This window comes from Mytilus californianus, unplaced genomic scaffold (genome assembly GCF_021869535.1).
Source record: "Mytilus californianus isolate M0D057914Y unplaced genomic scaffold, xbMytCali1.0.p SCAF_4, whole genome shotgun sequence".
NCBI lineage: Eukaryota > Metazoa > Mollusca > Bivalvia > Mytilida > Mytilidae > Mytilus > Mytilus californianus.
Genome location: NW_026262690.1, coordinates 108,386,720 through 108,412,580, shown reverse-complemented (window position 1 = coordinate 108,412,580; position 25,861 = coordinate 108,386,720). Strand labels below are relative to the sequence as shown.

The following is a 25,861-nucleotide window of genomic DNA, read 5'->3' as shown; positions in this document are numbered from 1 at the left end:
GATATCAAATGACTGCAGGCAATACCGATATTGTCTCTCATTCAAATTCTACAGTAATAGCTAATCCTATTGTCTTCAAAAAAAATCAAAATGTCATTAATTAACTGAATTAAAACAAAATAAAAATTCCACTTTCGTTCAAATGCAAGAATAATTAAAAGGACTGCATATATCATGAGTACAATCAGAATCAGATTATTGAATCTTTACCTGCATGAGAGGTTTTCTGTCAGCTGATCTTCACAATCTGAAAATAATAAGTGAAAATTGACTAATTTACCAGAATTCAAGAGATATCCAATATTCATAACAAAATTTATCATAGACTTAAAAAAATGATTAACCGAACAAAAATTAAGCAGATATTACACATGTATGGGAATTGTTAAAGAGATGTAATAATATAACCTTTATCATAGCTAATGACTCTTTATAAAATTTATAAAATTGCTAAAGGAGACATAACATTGAGCTAATCAGTATGTATACCTTCCATTGGAATATTTAACTCTTATTATCATATCATTTAAAAGTAATCATAATGGGGATTCCATTTGAAAGCTTTAACGCTCAATTTACACAACATGAATCTCAGACGGTATGAATCTCAGACGGTATGAATTTACTTCCCCAAGTCCCATTAATGAGTCAATATCTTAAAATTTTGATTAATCCCTCATTTAAATTATTGATCTTGTGTTCAGAAATTTAAGTGAGTCAAAGCCAAAAAAGGTGTCCTGCATGACTCATCAGTGTTGCTTTACTGAGAATTCGGGCCATCATGAATCAAAGGGCTAGTAAAAACGAGATCTTCTCTATGCTTTTAAACCCAATAATTTATTCAGAATCAACTTAAACATATTGTCAAATTATCATATGATGCAGCCTTACGACCAACAATGGACAACAGGATCTGTAGAATATACTGACCTACTTTTGACCAAATAAGGGTAAGTTATGTTATAAAATTTCATGAGTCCCCTACCGGTTAAAAATTCATTGTACTGGAACAATATGCTAACTTGATCTATAACTTGTCATGATGTAAACTAAATAACAAATATCAAGTCAATATCTTCAAGCATGACGAAAAAAGTGTGGAAAACTTATTATTTAAGTGAATTTTCTCAGTCCAAGGACCATAGCTCTGCACAAAATCATCAGACCGGAAAAAAAATTCAAACTTGATCTGCTACTTGTCATGATCAAACTTTATATATTATCAAATCAATATCTTCAAGCATGACAAAAAAAAGTGCAGAAAATGAATTATTTGAGTGCATTTTCTAAGTCCAAGGACCATAACTCTGCACAAAATCATCAGACCGGAACAAAATTTGAACTTGGTCTGTAACTTGGTATGATAAAACTATATACCAATTATCAAATCAATATCTTCAAGCATGACCAAAAAAAGTGCAGAAAACTGATTAGCTGGACTGATGGATGGATAGACAGACAGAAAGACAAGCAGACAGACAGACAGAATGCAAACCTAAAGTCCCCTTTGACTTCGTCAGTAGGGGACTAATTAAAGACATTGTCCTTATAAAATGGCAAAACAATTCAAGTATTGAGGAGGGTCTTGGAAATTCATGTTGACAGACCATTTTTTTTGGTGAAAACTTATTTGATTATAGAGTAAGATAAAAGTAATATACTGGAATCTACAATCAAACACTCAACTGCTGATATTACTTATCTGACTTAATGCTGTGTTTTTGGTGGGGTTAATTGTGAAGCTCAATTTTCAGCTTTAATTCCATATTTCTCCTTTGCGGAGAGCTAAGTATTGGTAATCATACCATACCTCCTTACTTTCACAAGGTGGACAGCTGTTTACATTTTTTTTTGTATTTCTTTTACAGTCTAATTTCCTCGAGTTATGGTTTTTATTACCCCCTTGGCACATTTTACTCTTTTGGGCTTTCTAAAGGAACAAAGAGCAGATATTGATGTTAAGGTGTATTATTGTCCCTTTTCCATATTTTTGATAAAGATGGATTGGATGTAATTCTCTTATATATCCCAAAACCTACAGATTTTCCATGTTTACAAAATTTTTCTGTGTATGTCTGCAGTATTTTATTTAAATTTCTACCCTATTTTTCTTGGGAACTATCAGTTTGCACACTGATATACACCGACATGACAGAGGACATTTGAGTTTTGAAAGATCAGTTTGTATGCTGACATGTCCAAGGAACTTATATATTGAATGATACAAAATTGTAATTGCTACTTTCATCTAAAAGGCAGTTTTCATTTCTGTATTCACTTAAGCTAGATATATATATATGTCTAGTTCCAAACATGTATCACTTTTAAATATGAATTAAACTGAAATAAAAACCTTTCTTCTTCGTTACTTAAGAGCTACATATGTATACATGTATTATGTCATGATAGTCCAAACTAATTCCAATTTAAGATTTTTTTAAAGTGTTTAATAGAGAAACAATTGTGAAAATTGTTTTCATTTTATGTACTAAAAGTTCATTTAATTTGTTACAAAAACTCTCAATTTTTCAAAGAATGTCAAGTGCTTCAAGTACATATTAGTCATATCAAATTTGTGTTTAAACATAAAAAAATTAAACTGCTGAAACAATTATTAAAATTTGAATAAACAATTCCATTAAAGTGTCCCAGATATTGGATATTTTATAATTTCTTCCCTGTGTACATCCCTTTCTGTCAAAATGTTCATGGTAAGAATTTTCAATTAATTCAATTGCTCATTTATTTTTATTACTTAAAATTAAAACTTTTTCAAAACTCTAGACGGGTTTTAGAGGGGGAGTGACTGGGACAATTAATTCTATGGATACAAATAAATATTTTTTTACAAAAACTATAGTTTTGTGTGGTTGGCAAAATTTTACACAAGGATCAAAATGGAGATGTGTTGTATATGTATGTCAATGAAACATCATCCGACATCCCGATAGCTTTGTTAATTAAATTCTATTTTTGCTAATGAGAGTAATATTAACATGTCGAGACATATTTATTTTTTTTTGGATTTAGTATAAATATCATTGTGAAAGCAGTCAGTGTTTCGGAAGTGTAACCTCTCACTACTCACGTCATGATACTGGACCTATAAGACTGTCTACCAGTCTACCAGTTGACTGTGTAGTGTTGAGACAAAATTTATCTCTGACTCATAATTTAACTTTGGAAAATACTTTTGGGAATCTTTTATTTTTGAGACTTTTACATTTTGATTTTGAGATTAAGTTCATTTTATGATTTAGTAGTTTTGGCATTTATTTTACATTTTACATTGTAAGGAGAAATAGTTTTACTTTGGAGTTGAAATTTAGATTTTTTACTTTGTACTTTAATTATTATTATTATTTGGCATTGTTTACTGATTGATTTGTTATCATCATTCATCTAAATTGTTATCGTTAATTAAATTATAAAAACCTTCCTTGCGTTTTAGCTATGCCTATCAGAAAATTAAGTCTAGCGATAGACTGACCCCCTGTCCCTTGGTTCCAGCACATACGAGTTAGCTCCCCCTTATCTAACCGTGCTCTGTGGGACCTTGGTGACACTAAAACATCTGACTATATAAAAGCATGTCACAGTTGTAGAACAGTGTAAATTCATTTATTGTAAACATGTTATAATTCATTAGGTCTTTCCACTTTTCCAGGAAAGGACCTTTTGCTTTTGTTCTGATTATTATTTTTTCAGTTTTTTTCTTCTGCCTAATTTTTTCTTGCGCTGTATTGTTGTTTCAAAAGATGTCTCTTAAATATTTGGTATATGATATCGAACAGTTAATGTGCTTTTGAAACTGACACCATTTAACTGAACACTTTTCTTTGTTAGAGTTATCTTCCCTAACAGTGTTTTTCTTGTTATGACTACTCCTTCGCAACCGTAAAAGATGACGACAAATTCATTTTTCCAAATTGATCATTATATCTTCAGAATGTTACGTTTAATTTTGACCGAAGCGTTCCGTAGACTCCATGTGAGAGTTATTTCCCCTTCTGTATTTAAAATAAGTAACTGATCAAAGTTGATAGAGACCTAGGGTATTCTGATTTGAGGTCCTTGGTCCACCAAAGCAAAAATGAGGACAAGGTCAAAGGTCAAGGTCATGTTCTAAATTTTGATTTTGGCTTGTTATCCCTTATTATTAGAAACCGTATCAGATATCGATAAAATATTTTTACTATATTTATGTTGCAACATTTTGTAACACATAAATTTGTGTTGAAAGGTTACGTTGACATTAAATGGGAGTTTTTTCCCCTCTTCTAGTCAAAACTAGCTGTATGGTGATATAACTCATTAGCCATATAAAGTAGAGATCTACGGTGTTTTGATTTGAGGTACTAGATTTTGACCTTTACTGTAACTTACTCTTGGTACATGATAAAGTTATAGGGTCTTTTACATTGGGTTGCAGATATGACCTTAAAGAAAGTCAGCAAGAAGTGACCTTTTATTAACCAGAAGTAGTCATGTTTGCATTATATTCATGTCTAAGTTACTAGAACTTTTTTTTTGGAATCAGTGTTAAGTCAAGTTCAAATGTAACTCGAAGTGAATTTTTTTAAGCAGGATGTATAATTGAGAATGGAAATGAGGAATGTGTCAAAGAGACAACTACCCGACCAAAGAGCAGAAAACAGCCCAAGGACACCTATGGGTCTTCAACACAGCGATACCCGCACCTGGAGGAGGGCTTCAGCTGGCCCCTAACAATAGCGTATACTAGTTCATCGAAAATGGATGTCACACTAACTCCTAAACATATAAACGAACCAAAATTAAAAAAAAAATACAAGACTAACACAGGCCAGAGGTTCCTGACTTGGGACAGGAGCAAAAATGCAGTGGGTTTAAACATGTTTTGTGAGATCTCAACCCTCCCCTTATACATCTAGCCAATGTGGAATAAACAAACACACAGCAATATGCAGAGTAAAACGTACCTACTTATCCACCTTCTTATTAGCAAAAGTGCATAAAACCATATATTTTTTTTAAATCAGCGTAAATCAAGCTATTATCTGACATCACAATTGACATTTTAAACTGTAAGTGAATATTTCCCTATCAAAATATATGCATTAGGGGTGAAAAGACCTTCAATTGTTCTCTGAACAATTGGTTTTTAATTTTCTTTTTTTCTCTTCTGCCACTTTTTATTCCTGCGAGAAGATTTTGATTCGCAAGATGTTGCTTAGATATTTTGTGTATGATATAGAACAGTTTATATGCTTTTGAAACTGACACTGTTTAACTGAACACTTTTCCTTCTAAGAGTTATCTCCCCAAACACTGTTTTACTTGTTATCTCTAATCCTTTGCAACAGAAAAAGAAACTGACAAATTTAATTTTCCAAATTGCTCATCATATCCTCAGGATGTCGAACAAAAAATTTGACCGAAGCAATCCAGAAACTCCATGTGAGAGTTATTTCCCCTTATGTATTAGATATAATTGAAATGTACTTGTAACTGGTAAACCATAAGTCATATGAGGTCCAGGGTCCACCAAAAAAGAAAATGAGGTCAAGGTCAAAGGTCAGGGTTATGTTCTAAATTTTGATTTTGGCTAATTATTGCTTCTCCTCAGAAACTGTATAAGAGAATGACAAAATATTTTAACTTAACTGTTAGCTACGACATGTCGTAACATATATATTTTAGTTAAACGTGTGGGTCGACATTTAATGGGAGTTTCCTCCCTTCTTATGTTTAAAATTAGCTGTACTGGGATATAACTCATTAACTTTATACAGAAGAGACTTAGGGTCATTTGATTTGAAGTCCTTGCTTTATGACCTTGAAATTTAGGTCAAGGTCAAAGCAAAATTTGATGTTCTAGATCTTGACCTTGCTATCAATTCATATTTATACCTGATAAAGCTATGGGGTTTTAGGTTGGTAGATATATGACTTTGAATACGTCAGCTGAAGTGACCTTTTGTAAACTGGATGTAGCTATTTCCTACACTGATTTCATTAAAAAGTACCTAGAACCATATATTTTTGGAATAAGTGTGAAGAAACCTATCAGATGGTACTGGAAGTGAAATTTTGAAACCGGAAGTTGCAAATTATCTCCTTATTTCAAGCAAAAGTATATAGAAACATATATTTTTGGAATCAGCGTGACTAAAGCTATCATATGAGACCAAAAGTGACATTTTGTAAACCGGAAGTAGCAAATTATCTACCTTTTTTCAGACAAAAAGTGCAGAGAAACCATATATTTTTTTAATCAGTATTTGATTTGATTTGACACCAATAGTTACTTTGAGTAAACTGCAGGTAGCTTCTTCAACTGTTCTATGAACAATTGGTTTTTAATTTATAATTGAATTGTGAATATGTATCATGTAGTACCAGGGTATATTTGTCATTACATATTAGGACATAAGGCCTCAACATGCATTTATAATACACACTACTTACCACAGTAATATTTGGGGCAAACTGTTTCATATATAACTGAATAAATCATTTCTGATATTTTTCCCCATTATTTCAGATATAAAGAAAAAAAGTAATGGCCTCATCAGTCAAGCACTTTTGTACAATTTGCCATGATGATGGAATCTCCAACTCAGCAGTCACATGGTGTACAGAATGTGAGGTTTTCTTTTGTGGAGACTGTGAAAAACCTCACAGCAAGTCACATCTGTCTAAGAACCATAAAACCATGTCTGCTGAAGATTACCAAAAGTTATCTTTATTCATGAAAGAAATAAGTAGTCAATGCAGAGACCATAAAAAGAAGTTTGAACTTTATTGTTCTTTCCATGCATGTCTATGCTGTGTCCAGTGCATCACTGATAAGCACCAGAAATGTCAAGACATGAAACCCTTGTCTGATATCCTACAGCAAGTAAAATCATCTGCCTCAGTACAACTTTTTGAAAAAGATTTGAAGAATGTGAAGGAAAACTTAGATACAGCCATAAAGTACCTGAAAACCAGAATCAGTACCATCGATATTCAGAAAACCAAAGCTGTTGAGGAAATCAGGTATTGGAGGAAGACGATCGATGATTACCTAAACAAATTAGAGCAAGACATACGTAATGATTTAGAGTCTAAACATTTAAAGCTTAAATTACACATGGCCACTCACATGCAAAAATTGGAACAGGGAGCCATTCAGATAGACCAAATGCAGAGTCAGTTTACCAAAATGACACAACATGCAACAGAACTACAAATGTATGTTGGTCTGAGAGAAATTGAGAAAACTACATCACAAACAGCAAAATATATAGAAGATTTAGAAAGTGGAGACAACTTCACTGAAAAGAATCTAGAGTTTAACATTTCATCTGCTCTTCAATCAATCAGACAAAATGTCAAATCATTTGGAGATATTAATATCAATACCACCTCTTCTACACTTTGACTAAAGACCGGAAGAAAAGATCAAGCCCAGCACTTGGTTCCAAAAGTTCCTGGAATTGAACAAATAAAGCCATCCTTGTTGACAAGACTAAAAAGTCCAATAGATATGAAGTTAAATATATGGGCCTGTCTTATATAACCTGATGGTAAATCTATAATACTTGATCGCAATAAAAAACAACTACTGCTGTTCAGTACTGATGGCATCTTCATCAGAAAAGTAGTTACATTCACAAAGTATCCATGGGATGCTTGCTTTGCCAGAAATTATACAGTGGCTGTCACATTAGGACTAGCAAACCAGACAGCACTAGTGGATGTAAATAAAAGTAAAATTATTCAAAAAATTAAAGTTTCTCATAATTGTTATGGAGTAGCAAGTGATGGTAAAACTTTGGTCATCAGTAGTGATGGTGGCCAGTGTACTACAGTGAACCTGAATGACATGTCTTATACCATCGTAGAAGGAATGGGAGGAATGTATTATATTTCATTATTCCAAGGAAATATCTATGGTAATAATTACAATAAAAACGAAGTCTGCTGCTATAAAAGTACTGGAGAATCTCTGTGGACATATCAGCACCAGGACATTGACTATCCAGTAGGAATTACATTAGACATAAATGGCTTTGTTTATATAGTTTCTCGTGAAAACAGCAGTATTTTGGTAGTATCACCAGATGGTAAAAACAGTAAAACAATACTATCAGAGGCTGATGGAATCAAATCTCCCCATGCAATAGACATCAACAGAGAAGCAGGAATGATGATAGTGTCAAGTGATATAAGTGATGATAAATCATATGAAACAGCTTTTGTTTATAAAATTTAAAATGTTATTTTATTTTTTTTTTAATAAAAGAATATCTGTGTATATTGTTCGATGATATCAAGGGCATGATCTCTTCCTTAATAAGGTGTCTATTTCTTTAGTATTAATACACAGTCATGCTTGTTCACTTTCATATGATAAAAGATTTTTATCTTTTTTTCAAATCAAATAGCATAAAGTAATAAAAAAGAAAACGGTCACTAAAAAATGAAAGTAACATGTGTTGGAAGCACTTTCAGTACTAACCATCATTAGAAACAAACAATTTGAATGCCAATGATATATCATTACTAGAAAACTTGAGCTTCATGACCAACTGACCTAATTTCTAAATTTATCAATGAATACCTTAAAAAGGGTATGTTATAGACTGTCAATATGTGCCAAAATGGAGAATTACAAACATCATATGAACAAGAGCTGGGTGTAATCAATTACATATTTTCTATGACATCTATTCCAGTTGACCTTTTTTTGACATCATGACAGTTTCTATTTTTTACTACTTTCATTAGAAACAAAATACTTTCCAAAAACTTTAGAATCAAAAAATTTATATAAAGAAATTAGCTGTCAAATTTATGTTCACCGATTCGACTCAAATTCTAAGTTTTGACTTTTAACATACTAAAACGTATATCCAAATCATAATAAAATGCTCCGCAGGGCGCAGCTTGATACGACCGCAGAGGTCGAACCCTGAACAGTTGGGGCAAGTATGGACACAACATTCAAGCATGATACAGCTCTGAATTTGGATTGTGATTAAATATTTGACACAGCATAGGTTTCTGACACAGAATGAATGTGGTCTAAGAACTTAAAAATTTTAAATTGGACATTCACCTATTACGGTCCAATATCCAAAATCTAAATACATGGTTAGATTCAGCATATCAAAGAACCCCAAGAATTCAATTTTTGATGAAATCAAACAAAGTTTAATTTTGGACCCTTTTGACCTCAATGTGGACAAAGTTGATAACGGGGCCCAAAAATCAAAAATCTAAATACATGGTTAGATTCAGCATATCAAAGAACCCCATATATTCAATTTTTGTTGAAATCAAACAAAGTTTAATTTTGGACCCCGATTTGGACCAACTTGAAAACAGGGCCCATAATCAAAAATCTAAATACATGTTTAGATTCAGCATATCAAAGAACCCCATATATTCAATTTTTGTTGAAATCAAACAAAGTTTAATTTTGGACCCTGATTTGGACCAACTTGAAAACTGGGCCCATAATCAAAAATCTAAATACATGTTTAGATTCAGCATATCAAAGAACCCTAAAAATTCAATTTTTGTTAAAATCAAACTAAGTTTAATTTTGGACCCTTTGGACCTTAATATAGACCAATTTGAAAACGGAACCAAAAATTAAGAATCTAAATACACGGTTAGATTCGGCATATCAAAGAACCCCAATAATTCAATTTTTGATGAAATCAAACAAAGTTAAATTTTGGACCCTTTGGACCTCAATGTGGACCAATTTAAAAACGGGGCCCAAAATCCAAAAACTTAATACACGGTTAGATTCAGCATATTAAAGAACCCCAAGAATTCAAGAATAAAACCCCATTGAAATTGATCAAGAAATAAGCAATTTATACGAAGTATCTTCTTTTGCACAATACTGTGCAATTGAAAATTTCTTACTATTGCGCAATACTGTACAATTGACAATTTCTTGCTATTGCGCAATATTGTGCTATTGGAAATTTCTTGCTATTGCGCAATACTGTGCAATTGAAGATTTCTTGCTATTGCGCAATACTGTGCAATTGAAGATTTCTTGCTATTGTGCAATACTGTGCAATTGAAAATTTCTTGCTATTGCACAATACTTATTATATAATAATTTACACATCCTGTTTGGTGTGTATCTCCTGCCATATCATTATTATTTGCTTATAAATATAAATCAGAAATAACCAACTTAAAATGGAAAATTTTAAAAGAAAAAAAAAAGGAAAAAAAGAAAAAAAAAAAGAAAAAAAAAAAAATCCCCCCCCCCCCAATTTTTTGAACCCCTTATGATTCATCACCCTTAAACTCAATCCCAGCCTTCCCTTTGTGGTATGGTACCTTGCAGTACAATTTCAGAGAGATCCATACACTTGAACACAAGTTATTGTCTGGAAACTAGAAAAAATGCTTATTTTTGGCCCCTTTTTGGCCCCCAATTTCTAAACGTTTCAGGCAATTACCCCCAAACTCAATTCCAGCTTTCCCTTTGTGATATGGAACCTTGTAGTACAATTTCAGAAATATCCAAACACTTACACACAAGTTATTGTCATGAAACTAGAAAAATGCTTGTTTTTTGCCCCTTTTTTTGCCCCTAATTCCTAAAATTTTGAGGCAATTACCCCCAAAATCAATTACAGCCTTCCCTTTGTGATATGGAACCTTGTGGTACAATGTCAGAGAGATCCATACACTTACACACAAGTTATTGTCTGGAAGTTACAAAAATGCTTATTTTTGGCCCCTTTTTGGCCCCTAATTCTTTAACTGTTGGTACCATAACCCCCAAAATCAATCCCAACCTTCCTTTTGTGGTATTGAACCTTATGGTAAAATTTCATAGAAATCCATTCACTTAAACTAAAGTTAGAGTGCGAAAACCAATGTGTCTTCGGACGACGCCAGACGACGACGACGCCAACGTCATACCAATATATGACCAAAAAATTTTTAATTTTTGCGGTCGTATAAAAAGTCTAAAATAAACAATCTACAATGCATGGTTTCGATAATATGTATCAGCATTTCATGTGTATTTTAGTCTAGACGCCAACTAATTAACCGTCGAGGTGGCCTCCAAAGACTTCCGACCTAATATAAACCGATATAAACATAGATATAGATATAAATAGATAGCAAACTCGTGCAATTGGATTTTTCTAGGTCTGTTTGAATCCATATTATTGGTTACAAATATATGTTAATCATTGTCTAAAAAAAAAAAAAATCATCATTTTTACCTGTATAAGAATAAATTTTTGTGGATTGAATCAGTCAATCAAATGGTTTACCCTTGTTTCACTTTCAATGTTGACATTCTTTTCCTTTTAATAAACTGAACACGCCTAATTCAATAACGCCTAAAATAATACAAAATTTGGTGACTATGTTGAACGAATCTATCCCATCGAACTAGAGATAAAAGATACTACAGATACAGTTAAGTCTGCCTCATATCTTGACTTACATCTAGAAATTGACAATGAGGGTCGGTTGAAAACAAAACTTTACGACAAAAGAGATGATTTCAGCTTCCCAATTGTGAACTTTCCATTTCTATGTAGCAACATTCCAGCAGCGCCTGCATACGGAGTATATATCTCCCAATTGATACAATATTCCCGGGCTTGTGTTTCCTATCATGATTTCCTTGATAGAGGATTGCTGCTCACAAGGAAGCTATTAAGCCAAGAGTTCCAAATGGTGAAGTTGAAATCATCCCTTCGTAAATTTTATATAGGCCATCACGAGTTGGTTTACTGTTATGGAATAACCGTTTCACAGATGATATCGGATATGTTCCATATGTAGTAACTACAATACCCTTCCCTTTTCACGATTGTGACTTACCGAATTAGACTATTTACTGGATTTGTAATAACATAAGCAACACGACGGGTGCCACATGTGGAGCAGGATCTGCTTACCCTTCCGGAGCACCTGAGATAACCCCCAGTTTTTGGTGGGGTTCGTGTTGCTTAGTCTTCAGTTTTCTATGTTGTGTCATATGAACTATTATTTGTCTGTTTGTCTTTTTATTTTTGGCCATGGCTTTGTCAGTTTGTTTTCGATCTATGAGTTTGACTGTCCCTCTGGTATCTTTCGTCCCTCTTTTTTAATTCATGTGTAACCCATCTTTAGCTTAGGGGTTAAATTGAAAGTCACATGAATACGGATTTAATGAGGTCGAAATTATTCACTTGCAAGTGATTAATTCATCAGAGATGTTTCTTAGCTTATTTTGACAAAATTGAACCAAACTGGCTTCTAAAAGTGAATTATTATTTCACTGTTTCACTTTCAATAATGGTTGAACAAAAAAAAATCATATTTTAATTTTTTTTTATATCTCGTAGCTAATGCTCCTTTAAAAATTTTTGTTCATGTTAAAGGGAAATAAGAAAGATGAAAAATGATTAAAATGAGAGAAAACAACTGTCAAGTTCAGTTCTTTAATAACATCTCCATCAGATTAATATTTAAATAGCATTTGGAAGAAAATATTGATGAGGCAAGTCATTTTATCTATCAAATCCATGGTCATAAATTTCATGACGAAAACATTGATTTTTTACATCAAAGATTTGTTGAAAAAAATAAGTTCAACCTACACACCAGAATAATTTATAAATCTCTGCTAATATGACAGAAAATGATAACTTTATATGAAATATTGGTATGGATGACTGAAGACTTTTAAAACACAAACAGAGCCCCCTACTTAGAAAGTTACCAGCAGCAAACATATGTCGGACATTTTATTAGTCATGGTGACAAATCAGTAGAATAACCTTGGGACTTCTTTACGTCTACTTCATAAACAGATTATTACTGTTATCTTGGTATACTATTTAACAAAATCAACTAATATTATCTTTGCCATATCAGTACTGCAAATATAAATAAAAGCAGTTTAGATTTTATTTTTTGAAGAAAATAAAAAAAACAAGATATTATAAAAATGACAGCAAACCAAGGTCCATCACATAAATCAGTTTCATTGTTAAACATGTTAAAGCAATACAGGGTCATAACCTGAACTCCTAAACAGCAGTAGGGGGAATTGTCAACAGAAGAGTGCAGACACTAAAATGTTTCTCCTGCTTTACTGACCATGCTTCATCTTATGTTGAAAGTCTCAATGATAAAGGTTTTACTACAAGTATCACATAAACTTAAAATTTTCAAAATTTATGACTACAGATATAGAGGTCAAGATCAGATAAACCCTGTCAGGCATACATGAACACCTTACATTAATGAATTATTCCATACACTAAATATAGCTGACCGATTGCTTATAGTATCAAAGAAACAGACTTAACCAGAAAAACCAGAACACTGACAAATGAACCATGAAAATGAGGTCAATGTCAGATGATACAAGCCAGACAGACATGTACAACTTACAATCATTCTGTGCACCAAATAAAGTTGACATATTATTTATTGAATCTGTGTAACAGACTTAACCACAAAAACTAAACATTGACCAATGAACCATGAAATTGAGGTCAAGGTCAGATGAACCCTGCCAGACAAACAATTACACCTCACCATCAGTCTCTTTCTTGGAATTATTGTTTTGAGAGAGACACAACACCATGACACCCAAAAAAGATAAACAACAGCACATGTACTCAGAAAACTAAATATTGAGCGATACAAATCTCACAACCAAACCTCAGTTGATGCTATAAGCCAGTCAATCAGAATTGATCACGAAAAGCAGCATAGCCATACATGTAAATTATCAAACTAAATCACCTCCTTACAAGTTTTTAAATGTTTGATTCAAAGAAGTTGTTCATGTTATCATAGGCTCTCTTTTCAAGTACTGAATTGGATACATTTTATACATATGACTTGACTAAAAAAAGTCTCTTTCTTATGTATGATTCCTTAATTCGCCATTCTCGTAAACAAAATTTTATTTGTTTACATAATACGCTTTCAGTTTAATGTCAGAAAACTTACCTGACTGTTTTTCGTGATATTTCAAGTTAAAGTTATAACAAAAGTCACAAATGTAAATTTGTGCATAAAATGATTTGTAGTTTCTGGTTACTTTTCAATGTCCACTCAATAAAAGACTTGTTTAAACAAATGTACACTCCATAAAAGACATCCAAACAAATGTACACTCCATAAAAGACTTGTCTAAACAAATGTACACTTCATAAAAGACTTTTCTAAACAAATTTACACTCCATAAAAGACTTGTCTAAACAAATGTTCACTCCATAAAAGACTTTTCTAAACAAATGTACACTCCAGAAAAGACTTGTCTAAATGTACACTCCATAAAAGACTTGTCTAAACAAATGTACACTCCATAAAAGACTTGTCCAAACAAATGTACACTCCATAAAAGACTTGTCTAAACAAATGTACACTCCATAAAAGACTTGTCTAAACAAATGTACACTCCATAAAAGACTTGTCTTAACAAATGTACACTCCATAAATGACACTTAATTTATGTCATATGATTTATTAACCTTTTCATTTAACTATATTTTATTATTATTTACTGTCTTCCTCACAATTTTATTCTCACCGTTAAAAGATCTGATTGATGACCAATAAATGGATGTTACAAATCTACATACATAACAAACTAAAGCATTTGAAACAGTATATGTGTCGAAATTAATTATTACTATATTATCTTTAAAAAAAAAATAAAAATACCAAACTTCCTTTCTACATTCGTTTTTTTTTTTAAATGTACAATCCCTTATATTATGACCACCCATACTGAATAAACAACGTTGTTTTTAAGTACGGATAGAAAAATAAGGGATTGTATCAGAACTGATCAAATCGCTCCAAACAAGGTATCAAAGACAAGCATAGTGGTTTATAAATAGAAAATTGAATATTAATCAGTGCAAACAATGAAAAAAAATACCCAGCTCCAGTACCAAAGAGCCTGTGATTGGACTGAATTCAGATAAATATGCAGTAAAAAAAAACCAAGCCAACCCTGCTACATTTGTGTGCCTGTCCCAAGTCTGGAACCAAGTCAGTATTTTTCCTATTTCGTACCTTAATATTTTGATTATTTTGATTGATATGACATATAGTATTAACACCTTTCTGTTGTTGCAGATTATAGCTGATTTTTCAATGACTTAATAATATTCTGAACTCATCAAACTGCTTTCTTGAATTGTATTGATTTAAAAACATACCATTTTTAAATGATGAAACTAGATGAAGTGCATTTAATGAAAATTGTAAAAACTAATTTATCAGCTTTATACTTATAGCATAAAACAAACATATTATATTATTACTTTTATTATTCTTCCCTTAGTTTATTTATTTTGTATTTACATTGTGTCATAGGTCAAATTTATTTGTTCAGTGTATGCTGAATGGTGTTAATATGTCCTTTGATTGAGTTAAGCTATTTCAGTTGATATTTTATAGTGTGTCTTTCTATGTTGTGATGTTACACTATTGTTTCAGATAAGGGTGAAGGTTTGGTACCATTAAAACGTTTAAACCCGCTGCATTTGTTTGCACCTGTCCTAAGTCAGGAATCTGATGTTCAGTAGTTGTCGTTTGTTGATGTGGTTCATAAGTGTTTCTCGTTTCTCGTTTTTTATATAGATTAGACCGGTGGTTTTCCCATTTGAATGGTTTTACACTAGTAATTTTTTGGGGCCCTTTATAGCTTACTGTTCGGTGTGAGCCAAGGCTCCGTGTTGAAGACCATACTGTGACCTATAATGGTTTACTTTTATAAATTTTGACTTGGATGGAGAGTTGTCTCATTGGCACTCATACCACATCTTCTTATATCTATATGTTAACAAATTTCTCGAAAAAGGTAAATTATGTGGAACTACAGAAAATCTTACACTGATGTTGTATCAACTCATGAAAATTTATTTCCACATGTAACAATATTCAAAATAAGGACTTATGAAAATTTCCTATTGAACTGACTTTACTTAAAGTATTTTGTTAACACTTGAAGGATTTTGGTTGTAACCTAAAAGTTGACTACAAGCAATACTGCTATCGTTTCTCATTCAAATTCTACAATAATAGCTATTGTCTTAAAAAAAATCAAAATGTCATTAATTAACTGAATTAAAACAGAATAAAAATTCCACTTCAGTTCAAATGCAAAGGATAATATGACTGCATAGATCATGAGTACAATTAGAAACAGATTATTGAATCATTACCTGCATGAGAGGTTTTCTGTCAGCTGATCTTCACAATCTGAAAATAATAAGTGAACGTCATCTAATTTACAAGAATTCAAGAGATATCCAATATTCATAACAAAATATATTATAGACCTAAAAAAGTGATTAACTAAACAAAAAATTAAGCAGATATTACACAAGGGACATATTAAAGAGACATAATAATATAAGTTATGTTATAGCTAATGACTCTTTATAAAATTTATAAAATTGCTAAAGGAGACATAACATTGAGCTAATCAGTATGTGTACCCTCCATTAGAATATTTAACTCTTACTATCATATCATTTAAAAGTCATCATAATGGGGATTCCATTTGAAAGCTTTAACGTTCAATTTATCCAACAGGAATCTCAGACAGTATGAATTTACTTCCATAAAGTCCCATTAATGACACTCACTTTAATTTCTGAACACAGGATCAATTATTTAATGAAGGTGGGATTCATCAAAATTTTAAGTCAATATCTTAAAATTTTAATGAATCCCACCTTCATTAAATAATTGATCCTGTGTTCAAAAATTTAAGTGAGTCGAAGCCAAAAAAGGTGTCCTGCAGGACTCATCAGTGGTGCTTTACTGAGAATCCTGGCCAACATGAATCAAAGGGCTAGTCAAAATGAGCTCTTCTCTATGCTTTTAAACCCAATAGTTTATTCAGAATCAACGTTAACATATTTTCAAATCATCAAATGATGCAGCCTTATGACCAACAATGTACAACAGGATCTGTAGAATATACTGACCTACTTTTGACCTAATAAGGGTAATTTATATCAGAAAATTTCATGAATATCAGCATAAATTAAAGATATTGTCATTATAAAATGGAAAAACAATTCAAGTATTGAGGAGGGTCTTGGAACTTTATGTTGACAGACCATTTTCTTTGTGAACAATTAATTTATTTGTTTATAGAGTAAAACAAAATTAATAATACTGGAATATTCTATCATATACTCAACTGCTGAAATGACTTATCTGACTTTAATGCTGTGTTTGTGGTGAGGACTTAATTGTAAAGCTCAATTTTCAGATTTAATTACATCCTAGTTATTAATGCCAAGAGTTAATTACTGGCAATCATACCACACCTCCTCACTTATACAAGGTGGACTGATGTTTGCATATGTTTCTATTTTTTCTTTTGTCTGTTTTCCTCGAGTTATGGTTTTTGATTACCCCCTTGGCATCTTTTCCCTCTTTTTGGTTTCCTAAAGGAACACAGAGCAGATAATGATGTTAAAGTGTATTTTAGTCCCTTTGCCATAATTTTGATGGAGATGGATGGCATGTAATTTTTTTTTTAATTTCCCTGTGTTTTCAAAGTTTTTCGGTGTAAGTCTGCATTATTTAATTTTCTACACTATTTTTTTAAGTGGTTATTAGAAAAAAATTGTGAAAATTGTTTTCATTTTATGTACAAAAAGTTCTTTTAATTTGTTACAAAAACTCTCGATTTTTCAAAGCATGTTAAGTGTTTTAAGCATATACTAGTCATATCAAATTTGTGTTTATACTTAAAAAAATTAAACTGTTGAAACAATTTTTTAGAACTAAATAAACAATTCAATTAAAGTGTCCCAGATATAGGTAATTTTATAATTTCTTCCCTGTGTACATCCCTTTCCGTCAAAATGTTCATGGTAAGAATTTTCAATTAATTCAATTGCTCAAAATTTTTATGACTTAAAATTGATAATTTTTGAAAACTCTGGTTGAGTTTTAGGGGGTAATGACTGAATCAATAATTTCTTTGGATAGAAGTACATATTTTTTTTACAAAAACTATATTTTTGTATGGTTGGGAAAATTTTACACAAGGATCAAAATGGAGATGTGTTGTATATGTATGTCATATGTCAATGAAACATCATCCCAAAAAACAAAAAAACCGGTAGATTTCATTGTTGTTAATTGGTCATGGCATGTTATCTTTGATAGAAATTTTAATCTAAATCATTAGTGAAACAGTTAATAGTTATTGCAAATAAACCACTGGAGGTGCCCACTTCTGCAATACAAATCTTAAATTAATTAAAATTATTAAGAGAACAATTGAAGATCTTTCCACGCCAAATGCACATAATTTTTATAAGAAAATTTTGACCTTGATCATCATTTCAAGGTCATAAAGGAAGGAGCTTTAATCAAAAGACCCTAGGTCTCTACTATATAAGGTTAATGAGTTCTGTCATTATACAGGTAGTTTTGAATATAAGAGGGGAGAAAACTCCCATTAATTGTCAATGTACCCTTTCAACCAAAATTTATGTGTTCTAACATGTCGCTTCTAACAATTTGGTAACAAATATTTTGTCAATATCATATATGGTTACTGAGGAGAAGCAATATTAACCCAATCTCAAAATTTAAAACAGACCTTGACCTTTGACCTTCACTTCAATTTCTTTTTGGTGGAACAAGGACCTCAAATCAAAAGACCATAGGTCTCTATCCCTTATGGTTTGCTAGTTACAAATACATTTCATTTATTTCAAATAATACAGATTGGATAATAACTGTCATATGGAATCTCTGAAATGCTTTGGTCAAAATTTAACAAAACATCTTAAAAATAAAACGAGAAATTTGGAAAACATAAATTGTTGGTTTCTTTGACAGTTGCAAAAGAGTAGAGAAAAAAAAATAGTGATTGGGGAGATTACTCTCGCAAGAAAAATTGTTCGAATAAACAGTGTCAGATTCTAAAGCCTATAAACTTTTCAATATCATATACCAATTATCTAAGCAACATCTTGCAAAACCAAATGTCCCCTCAAAAAAATAAAAGTTGTAGAAGAAAAAAAAAACCAACAAACAAAACAAGTCCTGGTGGTCTTTCCACGGAGAGGTGGAAGAACTGAATAACTAGATTTCCATTAGAAAACCTGTTTTAAAATTAGTTTGAATTGGTTCAACTTTTTCAGTAGAGATCTTCCTTTCTTTTAATGCTAAAACATCTGAATATATATAAGCATGTCACAGTTGGAAAACAGTGTAAATTAGATATTTTGGTGTATGATGGATTGAATAGTTTATATGCTTTTGAAACTGACACCAATTTACCGAACACTTTTCCTTGTAAGATTTATCTCCCCAAACACTGTTTTACTTGTTATCTCTACTACTTCACAAACAAAAAAGAAACTGACAAATTTATTTTTCCAAATTCCCTGTTTTACCCTCAGGATGTTGAAAAAAAATTTACGGAAGCGATCAGGATCTTATGTTTTAAATTAGCTGTATTAGGATATAACTCATGAACTATATACAGAAGAGACTTAGGGTCATTTGATTTAAGGTCCTTGTTTGATAACCTTGAAATTAAGGTCAAGGTGAAAGCTAAATTTGACATTCTAGATTTTGACCTTGCTATAAATTCATATTTATACCTGATAAAGCTATGGGGTCCTTTGCATTAGGTTGGTAGATATATGACTTGGAATTGACCTTTTGTTAACCGAATGTAGCTATTTCCTGCACTGATTTCATTCAAAAGTACCTATAGAACCATATAATTTTGGAATCAGTGTAAAGAAACCTATCAGATGGTACCAGAGGTGAAATTTTAAAACCAGAAGCAATTTATCACCCTTATTTCAAGCAAAAGTATATAGAAACCATATATTTTTGGAATCAGTGTGACTAAAGCTGTCATATAAGACCAAAAGTGACTTTTTCTAAGTGGAAGTACCAAATTATCTATCTTTTTTTAGACTGAAAGTACATAGCAACCATATAGTTTTTGAATCAGTATGAAGAAACCTATGATTTGACACCAATAATTACTTTGAGTAAACTGCAGGTAGCTTCTTATCAATTATTTAGAAATTTAATGTGGAAAGACCTTAAATTGTTCTCTGAACAATTTCTTTTTAATTTATAATTGAATATGTAGCATGTAGTACCGAGGATATTTGTAATCACATATTAGGACATAAGGCCTCAGCATGCATTTATAATACACATTACTTCCTACAGTAGTATTTAGGGCAAGCTGTTTTATATATAACTGAATAATTCATGTCTGATTTTTTTTTTTCACACTATTTCAGATATGAAAGGAAAAAGTAATGGCCTCATCAGTCAAGCACCTTTGTACTATTTGCCATGATGATGGAATCACTCAGTCAGCAGTCACATGGTGTACAGAATGTGAGGTTTTCTTTTGTGGAGACTGTGAAAAGCATCACAGAAAGTCACGACTGTCTAAGAACCATAACACCATGTCCGCTGAAGATTACCAAAAGTTACCTACATTCATGCAAGAAATAAGTAGTCAGTGCAGAGACCACAAGATGAAGTTTGAGCTTTACTGTTTTTTCCACACCTGTCTCTGCTGTGTCCAGTGCGTCACTGATAAACACAAGAAATGTCAAGACATGAAAACCTTGTCTGAAATACTAAAGCAAGTTAAATCATCTGCTTCAGTTCAGCTTTTTGAAAAAGATTTGAAGAATGTGAAGGAAAACTTAGATACAGCCATAAAGTACCTGAATACCAGAATCAGTACCATTAATACTCAGAAAACAAAAGTCGTTGAGGAAATCAGTTATAAGAGGAAGTCGGTCAATGATTACTTAAACAAATTAGAGAAAGACCTACTAAATGACTTAGAGTCTAAACATTCACAGCTTAAAGTTAACATGGTCACTCTCATGCAACAAATGGAACAGCGAGCCAGTCAGGTAGACCAAATACAGAGCCAGTTTACCAAAATGACGCAATATGCTACAGAGCTACAGATGTATATTGGTCTAAGAGAGATTGAGAAAACTACTTCACAAACGGCAAAATATATAGAAGATTTAGAAAGTGGAAACCACTTCATTGAAAAGAATCTTGAAGATCACATTTCATCTGCTCTTCAATCAATTTTACAAGATGTCAAATCATTTGGAGATATTAATATTAATACCACCTCTTCTACACTTCGACTTAATACCGAAAGAAAAGAACAAGCCCAGCACTTGGTTCTAAAAGTTCCTGGAATTGAACAAATCAAGCCATCCTTGTTGACAAGACTGACAGTTCCAGAAGATATGAAGTCTTTAAATACATCTGCCTGTCTTATACTACCTGATAGTAAATGTATAATACTTGATTACAACAAAAAACTACTTCTACTATTCAGTAATTCTGGCATTTTCATCAGAAAAGTAGTTACACTTACGGAGTATCCATGGGATGCCTGCTTTGTCAGAAACAATACAGTGGCTGTCACATTAGGACGAGCAAACAAGACAGCACTAGTGGATGTAAATAAAAGTAAAATTATTCAAACAGTTAAAGTTTCTCATGATTGTTATGGAGTAGCAAGTGATGGTAAAACTTTAGTCATCAGTAATGGTGACAGCCAGTGTACTACAGTGAATCTGAATGACATGTCTCATACAATCTTAGAAGGACTGGGAGGAGTGGGACGTATTTCATTTTTCCAAGGAAATATCTATAGTATCAATAGCGGTAAATACAACGTATGTTGCTATAAAATTACTGGTGAATCTCTCTGGACATTTCAGCACAGAGACATTGCCAGCCCAGTAGGACTTACATTAGACAAGAATGGCTTTGTTTATATAGCTTCTCTTGGAAACAACAGTATTGTGGTAGTATCACCAGATGGTAGAACCTGTAAGACAATACTATCAGAGGCTGATGGAAGCATACATCCTTGGACAATAGATATCAACAGAGAAACAGGAATAATGATAGTGTCAAGTGAAATAAGTGATAATAACAATGATAAATACAAAACAGCTTTTGTGTATAAAATTTAAGGTGGTACCAAACACCTTGACTAAAACTAATTTGGCTCGTTTAATTTTCAAAAAATTTTGACAAAATATTTACTTTGACCCTTTGACAAAAATTTTAAAATTCAAAAAACTTGAACCACATACTTCATTGGAATATTTCATTGGATGTATAGCAGTTTGACATACACTAATTTTGATCATTGAGAAGCTTAATATTTCCGTAACAACAGAATGTGATTGAACGTTCAGCTGATTTTTAAAAAGTTATCTCCCTGTAGTGTTAAAAATATTGTTTTATTTCATTTTATTTTTTAATAAAAGTATATCTATAATGGTTTACTTTTATAAATGTTGACTTGGATGGAGAGTTGTCTCATTGGCACTCATACCACATCTTCTTATATCTATATCTGTACATAGTGTTAAATGATATCAAGGGGATTACATCTTCCTTTTTAAGGCTTCTAATTCCTTTATAATTAGAATACATATTTGTTCACTTTTCATAAAATCAAAGATTTTTTTTTGGTTTTTTTTTTTCAGTTCAAATATCAAAATGAAAACAGGAATTAGAAAATGAAAATAACATGTGCCAGAAGAACTTTCAGTTTCAACCATCATTAAAACCAAACAATTTGAATGCCAACAATATATCATTACTAGAAAACTTGATATGACCAACTGACACATAAAAATAATAGCCAAATCAACCAAAAGTCAACTGTGTATGAATACCATGAATACATGATTGTTCACTTTTCATAAAATCAAAGATTTTTTTTTCAATTCATATAGCAAAAAGAAAACAGTAATTAAACTAGAGGCTCTCAAGAGCCTGTGTTGCTGACCTGTATCTACTGTGGTTTGGAAATCATGTAAAATAAGGTAAAAATCAGAATAAAAAGTATTACAGATACCCTAATAATGATTGAGGCTAAACTTGGTTTAATTTGGCCTAGTAGTTAAATAAAAAGCAAAAGATTTTTGAAATTTTTTTTTCAAAAATTACCAATAAATTGCAGAAAATGACTTTAATACTCACTGGGCCAAAATAAAAATATGGTTTGTTTCCCCTCGCCCGACCGACCCAAAAGTTTTTATTCCGTTTTTTTTTTTGTGACATTTTTTTTATTTCCGGAAAAAATATTCAAGATAATAACCAAAAAGTGCAAAATTTCCTTAAAATTACCAATTTAGTGGCAGCAACCCAAAAATGGCTCGTTCGGTTCGTCTGAAAATTTCAGGGCTGAAAGATCTTGACCTATTTAACATTTTTAACCTATGGCAGATTTGCTCTAAAAGCTTTAGTTCTTGAGATATAAGCCAAAAACTGCATTTGACCCCTATGTTCAATTTTTAGCCATGGCGGCCATGTTTGTTGATGGATCAAAACTTCAGATACAGTTTATAAACTAGATACCCTAAGGAACATTCAATTAAAGTTTGAAGGTATTTGGCCCAGTCAGTCAGGAGAAGATCCTTGAAACAGTTTTTTTCGTGTCAGCCATTCTAATATTTATATTCTCAGCTCTTCAACAAGGTAAAAATAGTTTTCTGCCACCTCCTAGACAAAAAAATCAGGATAGTTCCAGTATTTAAAATTGTTTTATTTGGAAAAATATCTTACATATAGACCTTATAGGAAAAGGTTCTGGACATTAACAGTGCTTTATAAAAAATGCCTGGACAAAAAATATTGAAACAAGAATGTGTCCATAGTACACGGAAGCCCCACTTGCACTATCATTTTCTATGTTCATTGGACCGTGAAATTAGGGTCAAAACTCTAATTTGGCATTAAAATTAGAAAGATCATATCATAGGGAACATGTGTACTAAGTTTAAAATTGATTGAACTTCAACTTCATCAAAAACTACCTTGACCAAAAACTTTAACCAAAACCTTTAACCTGAATCGGGACAGATGGACAGACGAACGAAGGAAGGAATGGATGGATGAACGAACGGACAGACGAACGGACGAACGAATGGACGCACAGACTGAACAACATAATACCCTTAAGTGGGGCATAAAAAGTGCTTCACTAAATATTTCTGTAAAACAATAAAGGGTAGGCGAGAAAATTTAGAGTAGGTAGGTAGGTAGGTAGGAATTTTTTTTTGGTTGGTCTAACACAGATTAATTTTATTTCTCTTCATATGAGTGCTTATATATAGATTTAAATTTCTTTTCGTTGAGACTTCAGGGGTTTTTCCCTGTGTTATAGTTATACTATTTATATGTTCAAAACTGATTAGTGAGAGTAGTTGTATAACAGGTTCTTGTTTTGGATATTAATATATATGGGTAATATATATGCACATGAACTACTGGTGGTTTAAAAGGTGGGTTTCCGTTATATTACATAAAGAAAATTTTTGGGTGTCACATCATCGAAAGGTGCTCACAGTAACTACGACAGTCATTTTGCAGTTTATTGTCGCATATTAATGTATGATTATAATATCAAGTTTGAATTCAGTCCATTTAAATGTATTGGATCATTTTGTTTGTGTTTTGAATATTGTTGTTATAATATATTGGTTTATAATGTTAATTAACATTGCTTGCTAGAAAAGAGAAGTTACTGTGAGCAACTAGACCTATACCTAGAGTTTTGTTTTATTTATCATATCAAGGATTTTAGTAAAGAAATGTTTTAAATTCAAACGAGCATGGCGAAGGAGAATTTAACCTGTTCTATCATGCATCGTTTAAAAATAATTATAGTCTCAATGAGATTTTCTCCTTTTTTATCTCATCTTAATATACTTTCAAATGATCAAATAATGCAGCCATCTAACCAACAGTGTACAATATACTGATCTACTTTTGACCAAACATTTCATGAATTAATGGATTTTCAACAATGATTTTGATATATTTATAGATATCCTCTTTAAAAAGTGATGTAATAATGCACCGACCATTCTTTTTTCGAGGTGGGCATGGACATGTTGACAAACAATTTTTTTGTGAAAACCATTTTGTTTTTTAGTGTAAAATAAGTAATGAAACTGGAATCAACCAGTCAGAACTCAAAAGCTGAGATCACTTAGTTAAAGCTGTGTTTTTAGTGGGGTTTGTAATGAAGCTATTTTATCAATTTTGGTTTCATCCTAGCAATTGTTCATTGGACTTTGATTTTTCTCACCCTTTTTTATATACAGTGCAGATATTGATGTTTAAGTATATTTTAGTACCTTTACAGACTTTGTCATATTTTTAATAAGGATGGATTACGAGTAACTTGTTGAAAAGCTATATATCCTATACGTCTAGTTTTCTATCCTATTTTCCCAGGTATCTTTCAGTTTATACACCAATATGTCGGAGGATATTTTGAGTTTTAACTTTGTCGTACAGATAAAATCAGTTTGTATGCTGACATGGCCTTGTTATGTAATGTATGAGGAATCCTTGTTATTGGTACCTTTGTCTGAAAACAAAGTTTTCTCTTCTTCACTATATCTGGTTCATACATGTATCCCTATTAAGTAGTAATTGAACTTTAAAAAATGAATTATTTGATTCTGAAATAATTTTGAATTCTGGAAAACTGAAAAGATATGTATGATGAAAACTAACCAACTTTAGGAGTTAGTAGATCATAGATATAAAATATAAGAAGATGTGGTTTGAGTGCCAATGAGACAACTCTCCATCCAAGTCACAATTTGCAAAAAGTAAACCATGCTTGCACGGCTGAGGTTCAAGTTACATTTGCTTATATTTCAGTATAAATTAAATAACCCCCTTTTTACATATGCATGCATGGCTAACTCTCCTGTATTTGGTTTATTTTCATCATACATTCCTTATCAATTTTCCAGAATTTGAAATAATTCCTGATTCAAATAATTCTTTG

At 31.9% G+C, this 25,861-nt stretch overlaps 2 protein-coding genes across 14 annotated transcripts in view; one reads left to right on the top strand and one right to left on the bottom strand.

Moving 5' to 3' along the window:
• Positions 1-25,861, bottom strand: part of LOC127739055 (alpha-mannosidase 2-like) — a 231,115-nt gene that overhangs the window by 146,411 nt on the left and 58,843 nt on the right. For 4 of the 12 annotated variants that reach the window (XM_052250612.1, XM_052250613.1, XM_052250615.1 and 1 more), the window contains exons 2-3: positions 16,206-16,242; positions 211-247 (exon numbers count right to left, since the gene is read on the bottom strand). The exons of 2 other annotated variants lie outside the window; for them this stretch is intronic. The gene's annotated coding sequence lies outside the window, so the exon portion shown is untranslated. The remainder of the gene's footprint in view (positions 1-210; positions 248-16,205; positions 16,243-25,861) is intronic. 6 more of the 12 variants (XM_052250616.1, XM_052250622.1, XM_052250626.1 and 3 more) reach the window with 2 other exon arrangements.
• Positions 2,683-22,280, top strand: LOC127739065 (uncharacterized). 2 transcript variants are annotated; one of them, XR_008000262.1, is made up of 2 exons: positions 2,683-2,711; positions 6,527-8,284. XR_008000262.1 is itself a non-coding variant. In XM_052250636.1 (2 exons), the coding sequence occupies exon 2, from the start codon at positions 20,307-20,309 to the stop codon at positions 22,011-22,013; it is 1,707 nt and encodes a 568-aa protein (XP_052106596.1). In that variant the 5' UTR covers positions 2,686-2,711; positions 20,289-20,306; the 3' UTR covers positions 22,014-22,280. The 2 variants fall into 2 exon arrangements, 1 of the variants encoding a protein (XP_052106596.1); XM_052250636.1 differs by lacking the exon at positions 6,527-8,284 and adding an exon at positions 20,289-22,280 and having other exon boundaries at positions 2,686-2,711.